Consider the following 12,831-nt stretch of genomic DNA (forward strand, 5'->3'; position numbering starts at 1 on the left):
GCATGCAGTTATCCAGTTGCAGTTGCAAATATAGGTTGTGTAAATGCAATGGAAGCCCTCAAAGATTTTGAGGATCCTATTTAGACAGCCAGTTTTCAAAGTATTGTCCCCATTTACACATACAGTTACTCAACTGGTGTGCAAAAATGCAGTTATGGTTGTCTGTAACTATTCAGTATATTCTGCGACTATAATAGTAAGAAAATCCTATGTAATTCATATTTATTCTATTTTTAGGAAATAGAAAGGGCTAAAATGGAAGTTGAAAAAGATAAGGAATGGCTGTGTTACATACAGAAACTTCTTGAAGGACAGGTACTACATTTATTTATCCACTTAATGAATTAAAACTTACTAATCTAACTAATTATATATCTTTAATAGTAGTAATTCATGCAGTACAATGTTATTATTTTCTGATGTTTCTTTTCTACTTCTCTTTAACTGTGAGGTGTTACATGAGACAGAGAAGAAGTTAACACCATATTTGTGCTAGCTAACTTAACGGATGTAAATAATCTGGGGAAAACCAGCACAGATCTTCACAAATGTATTAATTAAATTATTGAGTCAGTCTGTATGCTTGGTAGAGTGAAAAGGATCCATTCTTTCATACCTCTTAGGAAAAAGAGATTTTTTATTATGTGCCTTTAAAGTCAGTAGTTGATATGGACACCTGAGGAGTTCATGGGTTTCAGTGACCTTTTACTATGGACCTGTTTCCAGTCAATTCATGTTTTCCTCACAGCCAGACAGCTGTTTATTACCGTGTCTTCCCGCATTCTCTACAATATTTTCTACTGAGACCTCGAGCAGCTTGTTAGTGGGAAGTAAATATTGATTTGGCATCCTGTCAATGCAGAAAGAATGAAAAAATTTCCACCAGAGGCCCCTCAAACATTTTCCTATCGACATTTTCTGTGCAGAGTAGAAGGCTGCATAGAGGATGACAAGGCTGAGACTAGTTGAAATCCCTGAGGGGTCCTCTGAGACTGCCGCTGTGACCTGTGTGATACTTTTTCTTCTCTTTCAAGTCTTTTTTTTTAATACACACACAGTCTGCTGGGATGCTCCCCCTCTTGTAAGTGATCAAGGGCAGTTTATTGGCAGGTGAGAGCCCTGCTTTTCTAGTCGTAGTCAGTTGTTGTTTGGACATCACCGACAACATCCACTGGATCTTGAAACTTTTTCATTATATTTTAGTTACTTTCTGAATCGTGATTACGTGTATCTAATATCTGAAATAAAATGACATTTGATTTATAAATTTAAACGTGTATGCAGTAGGGTGAGTGCCTAAGCTGTATACTTCATTTCTAATAAGAAAGTAGATAATTAAAAATATTTTGAGAGCCATTTCAGAGGCTAGTCATTTCTAAATAGCAAATAATAATTAAAGAAAATAAAAAAATATTTCAGTGTCAAGATTAAATCCCATAATCAGCTATTAAAATGGTGATTTTTTTTCTTCATTCATTATCAGAAGATACTACCACTAAGGCTGCTTAATTGCTGCCGCCGAGGAGAACGAAATACACATTGAATTGCATTGGCCTGGCCACAAGCAGTGCAGCTTCATTTAAACAGTTCTAGTGCTATATGCAAAACAGAAACACAAATGTAGTCCCTACATTTCCTTTAGATTTGAGAAATGTTAAACCTAAACTTTAGTAAGTCGTAGGAATAAATGATGTGCTCAGTTCATACTGGGGATAGTTTAGAAACCTGCAGAATAAGAATCATGCTCTATATTCTTTCTTAATTCAGATGTAATTTTTTCCTTCGCACCTGGCAGATCATAAAAGTAAACTAAATAAGAGATTTAGGGCCATATCATCCTCTCCGCCACCACAAGCAGACAGTATGAAAACCTAGTGCATCAAGGATGAGGATTGTGGTTTTTTTGTGACAAAGTACCTCTTTCTGTTTAGGCTCCAAGGGCACTGGGAACTTCAGCTAGGGAAGGAGGAAGGGCTGCTTGCTTTCAGCAGGATCACTTTCCTCATCTCTAACTCCTGGGAATTTAGTGAGTAAGTTAATGGTGATTCGATCATCATGAACTTACCTGCATCTCCCCTCTGTGCTGTGAGGCATCCCTGCTCCCTTTCCCTGGCAGGGATTGGAGGGACATGGGAGACACCTGGCAGCCCAACTGTCATAGAAAAAGTTTTGGCAAGAGCCTGGAGGATACCAGGGGATGGACTGGTTTTGGAGTCAAGATCTGCTTCTTCTTCTGTGTGGGGGATTAAATCATGCCTCCTACAGATGGACGTGAAGAAAACTATGAATGGAAATCCTGGAGTTTCCTGACCCTACCTGAGAGTAGCCCATGGAGAAGGATATGCCCTTTACAATTTTCAAGTCAGGTCTTGTGCATTGGTGGATACTGTGTTTCCTTTTAATACATGTTTCTAAAAATTCTGACCTGAAATGCTCAATTTAAAAGTGGAAAAAATGGGAACTTTTTGTCAAGACTCTAATCAGAATAAAATGTAGACTTTGCACAGTGAGATACATTTATATTCTGTGTACACATACACACCTGTGATATGGCATCTCAGGCTTACTTTCTGCACTTATTGTGAGAAAATGTCCTGCAGAAAATTGCATCAGATCACTGCAGTTTGATATAGTGTCTTTTTGTGCCATTGAGCCAGGACTCTGGAACATAATTGCCCAGCAGTATTGATTTAATTGCCTAGGTTTATTTGTGGACTCCTAATTATTGACTGGAGGTAAATTTAATGGAGAAACCTTTATGAACACTGGGAAACTGCTGCTGTTGCTGTTATACATAATGAACTGCATCATATCCCTCTAGATCATTTTTCAAGCTAATTTTATTCCACTGTGACAGTACGATAACATTTAAAATGTCATAGACATTTTATTTTTATTACTGACATATGCTGTTTTACTGCTGCATTAGAAATTTTGGGGGAGACTGGGGGAAGCACTAGTTGCTTTTAATGTCATTTTATAGATTCCCCTAGAGTGTAATCATAAACGACTATAGCACACCTCTGTTTTACACTTATCTACACTCTTATTTTCTGCACGGTTATGACCTGAAAAGGTTTGTATTTATGCTGGCTTTAGGAAAGTATTACTGTTGCTATGATTAATATGTACATTATAGTGGTGCCCAGAGGCCCCAGTCAGAATCGAGGCCTCACTGTACTAGCCATTGTACGAACACATGTGAAGAACTGCCCCGTACAAACTAAATGGAGAAATTTCCTTTTCAAAATATTATTCAAATAAAAATGGTATTATCTAAGGAAATAACTGAGTTGGGAATTCTGCTGTGATATTTATAAGCACACATTGTCTAAAGCTACATTTTGACTGGCGAATGAGGTCTTTTTGATGATCTTTATATTCATGCATCAACTCGCAGTGCCTGGAACCTCATCACTGAAAAATTAAAAACAAACACCCTAAAAACCCCACCCCTTGTACGTAAAACAGAATGGGGTGAAAGTTAATGGGTTTCTACGACACAAGGGGGTGCTGTATGTGTATGTGCATCATAGGAGGTACACGCCCCTGCCTGGAGACTTCTGAGAGGCTATGCATAGCTAGTGGGTCATGAGAAAGGCAGAGCTGGGGAATCCACCAGGGCACACAACTTCCAGTCCTTTCCTAATGGGGAGTAGGGCACATAACAACCAGTGTAGGCCATTCTAGCCATTAGGCATGTCTACAGCTCCAGTGGGGGATGGAAGAAAGATTCTTTACCCACTTCTTTCCTCATGTCCCTAGTGCCTATGCTAGGCGCAGGGTACTAGATTTGTCTCTCATGTCCATTTTTAAAAAAACAGGTTTTGAAAACCTCATTTATCCAGATTAATATCTGGCCTTCATTTCAGTTAGTTAAGTTTTCCTGTACCACACAAAGATTTCATTCATCTTGATGGACAGTAGTAATATTACCTCTGGACAATCAATTAATAATTTTGTATATGAGGAAAGCACACTGGCCTCGTTCCAAATCAGTCCTTCAAATAGAGTTGCCAACTTTCTTCTCACACAAAACTGAACACCCTTGTCCCACCCCGCCCCTCCTCTAAGGCTCCTCCCCTGCCCCACTCCCCGCTCACTCCACCCCCCTTCCTCCATCGCTTGCTCTCCCCACCCTCACTCACTCATTCATTTTCACTGGGCTGGCTCAGGGTGTTGGGGTGTGGGAGGGGGTGACAGCTCCAGCTGGGAGTATGGGCTATGGGGTGGGGCCAGGGATGAGGGGTTTGGGCTGCAGGAGGGGGCTCCAGGATGGGGGATGGGGCCGAGCAGTTCGGAGTATGGGATGGGGCTCTGGGCTGAGTCAGGGGTTTGGGATATAGGAAGGGGTGAGGGCTCCAGCTGGGGGTGTGGGCTCCAGGGTGGGGCCAGAAATGAGGAGTGCAGGGTGCAGGAGGGGGCTCTGGGCTGGGGCTGAGGGGTTCAGAGTACAGGAGGGCTCTGGGCTGGGGCAGGACATTCAGGTGCAGGGGAGGTGAGGGCTCTGGGATGGGGCTGGGGATGAGGGGTTTGGGGTGCAGGAGGGTGCTCCAGGCTGGGACTGAGGGGTTCGGAGGACAGGAGCGGGATCAGGGAGTTGGGACATTGTGTGGGAGGGGCTGGGAATGAGGGGGTTGGGGCACAAGAGGAGGTCAGGGGTGCAGATTCTGGGTGGTGCTTACCTCAAGCAGCTCCTGAAGCAGTGGAATATCTCCCCTCCAGTTCCTACACGGAGCTGCAGCCAGGCGGCTCTGTGTACTGCCCCATCCGCAGGTGCTGCCCCCGCAGCTCCCATTTGGCTGTGGTTCCTGGCCAATGGGAGCTGCAGAGCCGGCGCTTGGAGCAGGTGTAGCATGCGGAGCCCCCTGGCTGCCCCTATGTGTAGGAGCCGGAGGGGAGACATGCTACTGCTTCCGGGAGCTGCACGGAGCCATAGCAGGTAGGGCACCTGCCTTAGCCCCACTGCACCACTGACCAGACTTTTAACGGCCCGCTCAGCACTGCTGACCGGAGCCTCTAAGCCGGTCCCTTTTCGACCGGGCGTTCCGGTCAAAAACCAGACACCTGCAACCCTACCTTCAAACCTCCAAGAGAGATTTTTAACAAGGTACAAGTAGTCTGCCAAAATCTTTCACGCCTTGGAGCCTGTTACAAGGTTGGCTTAACTGGTCCTTTGTCAGGTACACAGTTGTGCCTCAGTTCCCCTTCCTCCATGTGTGCCTCTGGGGTAATCATGCCCAATGCAACAAGAGCTCCATAATAAAATGTACCCTCCTTGGGGCGTCTTTATTAATGTACAAATTGTATTCCAACGGTTGTAACACACTGGAAAACTCCCTGTCCACACTTTGTCCCCAGCTTTCCACAGATCTCTCAATAGGGTCTATGGATAATCCTTCCCCTTTGTGTCAGGACTTGCAACTGTCCAGCCACCCTTCTCCACAACCCACTCAGCAGGGCATGCAGATAGTCCTTGGCTCTCTCATGGGCTTCTGACCACAGACCCACTCAGTTCTCATCTGAGAATGTAGCCCAACAGCCATAGGTGGCCCCCTTCAGATTTCCCAGTGGGGTCAACTGCCTGCCTTCCCATGCTATCTTTCTAGCAACAGAGCCTGTCTTTTATTTTCTCTCTCTACCCCAGCAGGCCTTGCTGCCAACATAGTCATGTGATCAGTCATACGAAACTCCCCCACCCCATGCTACCACTGTCACCATCCACCTTCCTGTTTTAACACGGAGATACAGCTTCAAGAATCCTGTCCTTAAAAAAGCTAAGTCTCTATAACAGACATGATGGTCTGCATCTAGAACCAGTACTTTGTGTTATATAACTTTTAACATCCTTGCTGGGCCATCAAGCCTAACATCTATGTTTGCGTTGTCCTTGCAGTAATATAATAGGAACTCTGTTCTCTAGGTTGGTGGTTTGGAATACTATAAATGCATGATTTTGTGGGATGAGCAGTAACAACAATGCACTGCATTGCATGAAATGGGCTGAATAAAGGGAGCAGTTGGATTCATCAGCAAATGTTCCAACCTGTGCCAATAGTGGACAACAGATATACAGATGGGAATTTATTAGTCTCGTGAGTCTTCGCAAATCAGTATAGCCAAGGAACAGTAATAGAGTGATGAATTTTCAGATTACTACCTGACTGAGTTTTTACAACTAATTCATTTATGTTGAAATGAAAAAAAAACACTCAAGTTTAGCCTCTGCTGAAATTAGCTTCAGATGCAATTTCAGCCTGCTCCTCTCAAGTTTCATTTCCGTTGAATTTACAGTTTACCTACTTCAAGATGAAGCTGCTCAGAAGTGAAAAATAAATAAATAAAAGCTTTTACTGAAATACTCGCCGCTATGGGCAGATTAAATGTATTTGTAATCACTGTTGTGTGCACTCCAAAGATATTAGCAAAGAATTAAACAACTTAATTTTTGTATTAATTTGTAAATCACTGTCAAGCAGAATAACACAGTCTGTGGGGTAGATGTTTTCGGTAGTTGACACACTGTGAACTGGGATGTCTCTCCTCATTAGAATAATAATAATAACAACAACACCTTGCATTTATACCTTTTTCCATCTAAGGATCTCAAAGCACTTGCAAAACACAAATTTCTAAAGCTTCCTAACACCCAATGGGGCAGATAAATATTATTATCCCCATTATTACAGACAGGGAATCTGAAAGACAGGGATTAGCTTGCCCAAGGTCATAGTGAATCTGTCAGGGAGCTGAGAATAGAACCTAGCACTCCTTGACTCTTAGGCTTCTGCTTTAACTATTAGACCATGCTCCCTCCCAGTGCACTATGTCCCCAAGGTGACTAGCTATCTTGTTAACATCTGCACAAAATGTTCCCACTTCATCTTTATAGGTGTTCCTATTAAAAGAGTGAAAAGTTGAAAACTTAGGCAATATGGTAAGTCTTAAAACATGTAAAGCTAGGCTGCTGTTGCTCTCTCCGATTGTCTGAATTTATACTACTCTATTAAATTTTACTTCCCTTCAGTGCTATTATAAATTACAGTTGATGGTGTCTAGTATTATTATTACCAGTTACCTTTCAGAAAACTGGTTGTGGCCCAGATTATTGGGAGCCACTTGAATGAAACCACATTCAGTACTAAAATACATAACTGTCAGCTGTACTGAACACGTCTGCACAGCTTAGGTATAGACATGGTGCTAACTAAATTCGCACAGCCCTGCCCCAGGCTATGGGCAGGTTTAAAATCTGGGATGGATTCTTTTGATTGGATTTTCATCAACTGTTCTGAAATCCTGAACAGGAATGCAAATATCTCAGTGTATTTACAAAGCCATCTATAAAAATAAATCTGACAGGCTTCTATTGAAGTTGAAGACTGCAGAGATCCAGTGCAGGGCGTGTGTCCATAAAGAGAATCAGATAAAAACAAAAATACTTCTCTCAAACTGACAAATGTAAGAGAATGCCACAATATTCAATCTTCTGCTGCTCTTGATTTAAGTGAATAATTTAGTTAGAAAGACTTCTTTAAAGATCACTTTATGACTACAGCTGCAAAAATAGTGTACAGCAACTACATTATAGAATGATAGGAACCTGAAAAAGCAGTGAGATAATACATTCATTTAAAGCAGTTCATTAGGAAAAAATATAAAATGAATAAAAAATGAATGTGGTCAAGCTAGGGGAAGAAGAACTTATGCAAGAGTTTGAAGTCATGATAGACTGCTCTTGGAGAAATATATGTCGACAACGAAGAGCAGTTACAGAGTGGGCACCATGCTATGGTCAATAATTTTCCAGCAGAGTAGAAGGTAACTCTAACAGGATGGCCTGCCTCTTTAAGTGCCTGGGGCCAGCCAGCACTGTTTGATTATCAGACCCTGCTGGGAAGGGGTCAAGTGATCCCTATAATGGGCTGAGAGAAAGCTCAGTTGGGATGGAGTTGCAGGAGGGTGATGGGTTCCTGAAGCAGGGAGATTGAAGGGAAGGGTTGTTTTCTGTTCAGTTTTGGGAAGGAGAAGTGGGAAAGCCTCTGGGAGCTGTAGCCCCTGGTGGAGGAACTGCTTGGTTGAGATGTTTTGCCTAAGTTTTGTGCCTGAAAAATAAAACGGTGCCCTGGAAAAAGGGCCTGAAGTACTCTGGACATGACATGACATGAGTCCTTCCTGGGCTGGGGAGACAGGCCCGCAGTTTACAGCATCTCCAAAGGATTTGAGCTGAGATTATGCCATTGTAATACCAATACTGTGATCAATGCTGTGCTACCATGCTGTGATCAATGGTTTGATCCTCACACAGCAGTGCAGTAGTTCCTGAAGCTCTCAAAAGAGCAGGTGTGCTTGACTAGCTCAGCAATCCCACAGACCTAGGGGCTGAGCACTGGAGGTCATGTCCAGCCAGCTAGTGCTAGCCCTGTGCATAAACCGTTCTCACTCAAGAGGAGGAATACACAGCACGCCATGGCAGCCTGCCCTGTAAATGCAGTGACTGTTGAGCATGACGTAGTACTTGGCCTCACCACTCCACTCCACTCCCCGGTTCATGCACAGCCTCCATGGGTAAGGTCAAGATTTTACCCTCGATCGTTTTATACAGATCATTTCTTGTAACATTTTAATTATAAAAAATGTAAATAAAAATAGCCCTACCATTGTTCAGGTTGTTCAACAATGTTCTTACTCTCGCTTTTGGCCTCTTTTGTAGTTTGTGCCTTTTCCATAGGGAAATGTGCAATAACTATATCTGACATAAATAATATCAATGCAGATTAGTCTTTAAAGCCCAGCAGACATGATGGGAAGAGAGGAGGATATAGAAATGAAAAAAGAAATTCAGAACAGAGGTAATGTACTTGCAAACAATAGGCAGGGAGTCTGGAATTGTGAAAACACTGGGATGGTTATCTTGAGTTGAGTCCTAAACACCAGAGAGAACTGATTTCTCCACTCAACAACTAAAACGTAAACCCATTTTACATTTATATCCATTGGTGTGATTATTTGGCTTGATTCACCCCTGATTGCATGATTGGGGGAAATTATCTTGCCCTCTTCTGGTACTGGCTGCAAATGCTGTTCTTCCATTAGGATTCACCTCCCTGTGAAAGGACACCAATTAAAGTGCTTTAACCCAAGGCTTCTTTCAGGAGGGGCAGCTTTACGTTGTTCCTGGGACATCTTCTGCTAGCAGAGGCTTTCCAGAAGGTGTACTGAAGCAGTACAATGTCTGAGCCTCCCACCCCACCTGTACTGCTCACTTTTTGGGGCAATGGGTAACTGAGTGGAGTTGATGTTACCTTGTGCCACCTCCTGGTGGACTTTCCACCCCCCTGCACTCAAACGCCTGGATTACGCTGGCAGCAGAATCTATCCAGGGCTGAATCTACACCATTTTGTACAGTATGATATACACTGAAAACATCCAAACTACATGCAACAATATCTAGTATACGTTAAGTCTTAAAGACATAATAGAGGACAATACACCAGTTGTTTTCCTTTAAAAATCTGGGTTTGAAAGTAGATACCAGAGTGTATTTCTGTAAAATATGTAAACTCAGCTTTTTGTAAAATTCCCATTATGTTTAGAGTAACAGACTTCTCTGCAACACCCTGATCAATGGAGATTTTTTTCTGCATTTATTCACAAAAGTTTCACTATACTACTCTTAAGACATTTAGCAGCAGCACAGGGAGCTGTATTGATGGTTCTGTCTCACTCTCTAGAGCATAGTGAACAGATAGTACTCCTTCTATTTATATGTGCCCTAGAGATGACTGTAACCTCATATTGATCAGCTGATTGAAGATAAATGACAGAGATGCTAGTATTGTAGATTACATCATTAACATGGTCAGTAAACCATGAATTGTTCAATAAGGCGTTTATCTTTTTTCATTTTACTCTGCTCTTTTATCATTTTTATGATAAAAGAACAAAGTTACACACACTAACCAGGCAGATTAGTTTTAAAAGATCAGATGTGTGCAAGTGGGTGCTAGTTGTCAGAAATAAGTGAAATGTAATGGTTTAAGGATATTTAGCATATATTTTTCAGCTGAAGGAAATATGGAGTTCAGTAACCATTTTTCTTATGTTTCTTTTTCAGTTTCCTTTCGCTTCATATTTAATGGATGCAGTACTGGAAAAACTAAATGAGAAGAAGAAACTGGTAGAAGAGTATAGTTCTCTTATGAAGCAAACCATATGATACTGCTGCGAACTACGTTTGGAAAGGGTTTTATACAGAGTGACTGGGAAATGTTTTGTGCTCCTCACATCTTTCCCTTTCATATAGAAAATTATCAGTAGTCAAGTTCAATATAGAAGGAAGAAGACTCTGTGAACTAATTAATTGTTGAACAAGTGGAATTAATTACATTCCCATTTGAAGAGGAAAAGTGTAGATTTGATTGTTGAACACTAAAATTGCCACAAATCAATGCAAACTTAAAAAGGATTTTCCTTCAGGTACATTAGTAAAGAAAGCCAGTGCAAGCCTTGAGGAGATGAGATGTCACGGATGTGAACAGTAAACCATAAGAACTGTACAAATCAGTGAGAGCACTGTGTATGCATAAAATGGCCAAGACACTGGGGGATGTATCATTCAAAACACTTTAGCTGAGATGGAGTTTTGTGTCCAAATCCATTGAATTACAATGGGATTTGGACATCTTGCTCCTTCTGAGTCCTTTGCAAATCCCAGCCTTTGTTATGTACTCTGTATGAAATGGTATGCAGTCCTTGAATGGGTTTGTTTTATGTTAAGAACATGAAATAATAAAATGGAAAAGTATGCAGTAGCCTCAGAGACCATTAGGCGAGCTGTAGTTTTGTTTTCTAATTAGGAGTGTGTTGAGAGTCCAGTGTATTTAATTGTATTTAAGAAATAGTTCACCAAAATAAAAATGATTTCCAGTGTTTTTTAATGAGAAGCCTCTGAAGTGTTCTGTGTGTAGAATGTTGCTCATATACTGTAAACACACACACACACACACAAAACTATTGCCTAGGTTCTGATCACAGCTCTTCCTGCTGCTGTACCCCACATGTGTTGCATGGTGAGTCAGGAGAGCAGCTCTGTAGCTGAGCTATGTTCAATGAGTTGGTTTTAGCCTAGTTCTTAGGGGACAGACGTTCATATTGCAAAACCCCCAAACCACAAGTCTCTAATCAACACCCTTGCTGTCAGACTCAAGGACTGAATGGACATGGAGACTGTACTACCCTCCTCTCTAGAGGAGTACTAGTTGAGGCACATTGTTGAGGCGGTGCAGAGAATTTGCAGTGCAGTTGTCTGTGTTACATCTGTCTGTGGTGTGATACAGCATGGCCAGAGGGCAGCAGGAGAGTGTTAGAAGGGAGCCTTATTCCCTGTAGAGAGAAGAAAGTTTGCTATAAATTAATTAAACCACCTGAAGCCAGTCACATGATAAAAAACCCCTGCTTCAATCAGACAAGAGGAGGAGTTGAAGCAAAGTGGATTGGTGTTGGAGCAGAGAGCAGTTTGGAGGGAAGCAGAGGAGAGTTTGGAGAAGTGCTGCGGTGGGCTAAGAAGACCAAGACCCTAGGTAAAGGGACACCTGGTTTGTGCAGAAAGAGGGCAGGAAGCCCCACAAGCTGAAGGGCAGGAGAGGGAAGTAGCCTAGGGAAGGAACCTCTAGTTCTAGTGGTTTACTGCTATCCCTAGGGCCCCTGGGCTGGGACCCACTAGGACACTAGTGGGGCAGTTAATACCCCAGTTCAGGGGCAAGAAACAGTGCCCTGAACCCTGACCCCCAAGAAGAGTAAGCGTGAGACCCATCGGAGTAGTGCTGGCAATTTGCCACAGTGGATAAACAGGACTTTAATGTGCGGGTCTGACTTCTGGGTACTTTTTACAAGGATTACATTCATTACCAAAATAGTTTATATAAATTAAATAAAGGTCACTGCATGGATATCTACTAATTGGTTAGGTGACTTCTGAGGGGTAGTTTCATGGACTATACGAGCTTGTTTTCAAAACTGGGATGCTGCCCTATATCCACAAAAATGATAAATGCATGGGTGTGCCAACATTACTGAACCCTGAGCCTCCTCAATACAAGACATTTGAACTTTCTGTAACTACCAGAGGCTGTTTGGATTTTTCCATGGGGTTCTGGGGCTTGGCTACACCTCTTTTACCCAGACACCTGATTTTCCAATTATTGGCAGTGTAAATAGAGTGGCAGTTCAACTGTCCTGCTTTATCCATTGCAGTCCCAGCTGTGGCACAGCTGCTTCCAGACTGCAGCCCCTCACTCAGCTTAAGGAAAGGTCTCAGAGTCTGGAGAGCTTGTTGGAGCCTCTGCATTCCCCACATCTGAAGAGATTCCTCAGGAGACACCTCTGTGAAAGTGTGTCAGTTCTGTTCACCACTTGGGACTCAACAGAATGGACTCTTCTCTCTGATCAAGAATTCTTCCCTTGACCCAATCCGCCTCAAAAGAGAAAAGTTCCAGAGCACTCTTCCGGGTTCTGAAATGCAACTTATCAAGGAATCTGACATCCTTTCTGACTCTCCTTCTTCCCAAGAGCAGTATTCACGCTCTCTCAGGAATGTACCTTTCACTTCCTCTTCAATTACATATGAGATCAAGCTCAGGGACTTTAGAGAAATACACACGGACACTCAGTTCACCCAGGGGATAAGACCTGAAAAGGAGAACAGCTAAGAAAAGAGACCAGTCTTCAAAAGGGGCCAACCACTCTCCTCAAAAAAGTTTTTTTTAAAAAAAGCCAAAAGGCCAGAACCCACAGGAAAAAAGTCATTCACCTCTCCAAGTTCTCCTCAT

General features: G+C 42.4%; 1 protein-coding gene across 5 annotated transcripts in view; it reads left to right on the forward strand.

The window, feature by feature from the left end:
- The window catches only part of CNTLN (centlein), a 294,736-nt gene extending 283,789 nt beyond the window's left edge, over positions 1-10,947 (forward strand). For 4 of the 5 annotated variants that reach the window (XM_084628742.1, XM_084628743.1, XM_084628746.1 and 1 more), the window contains 2 exons: positions 238-315; positions 10,119-10,947. In XM_084628742.1, coding sequence (XP_084484868.1) covers positions 238-315; positions 10,119-10,220 — 180 coding nt within the window. In that variant the 3' untranslated portion in view covers positions 10,221-10,947. Of the gene's footprint in view, positions 1-237; positions 316-1,931; positions 3,228-10,118 lie in introns of those variants that run through there. The other variant, XM_084628744.1, reaches the window with a different exon arrangement.
- The last annotated feature ends 1,884 nt before the right edge of the window (positions 10,948-12,831 follow it).

The sequence above is a fragment of the Lepidochelys olivacea genome (assembly GCF_965140295.1).
Source record: "Lepidochelys olivacea isolate rLepOli2 genome assembly, chromosome: 5".
Lineage (NCBI taxonomy): Eukaryota > Metazoa > Chordata > Testudines > Cheloniidae > Lepidochelys > Lepidochelys olivacea.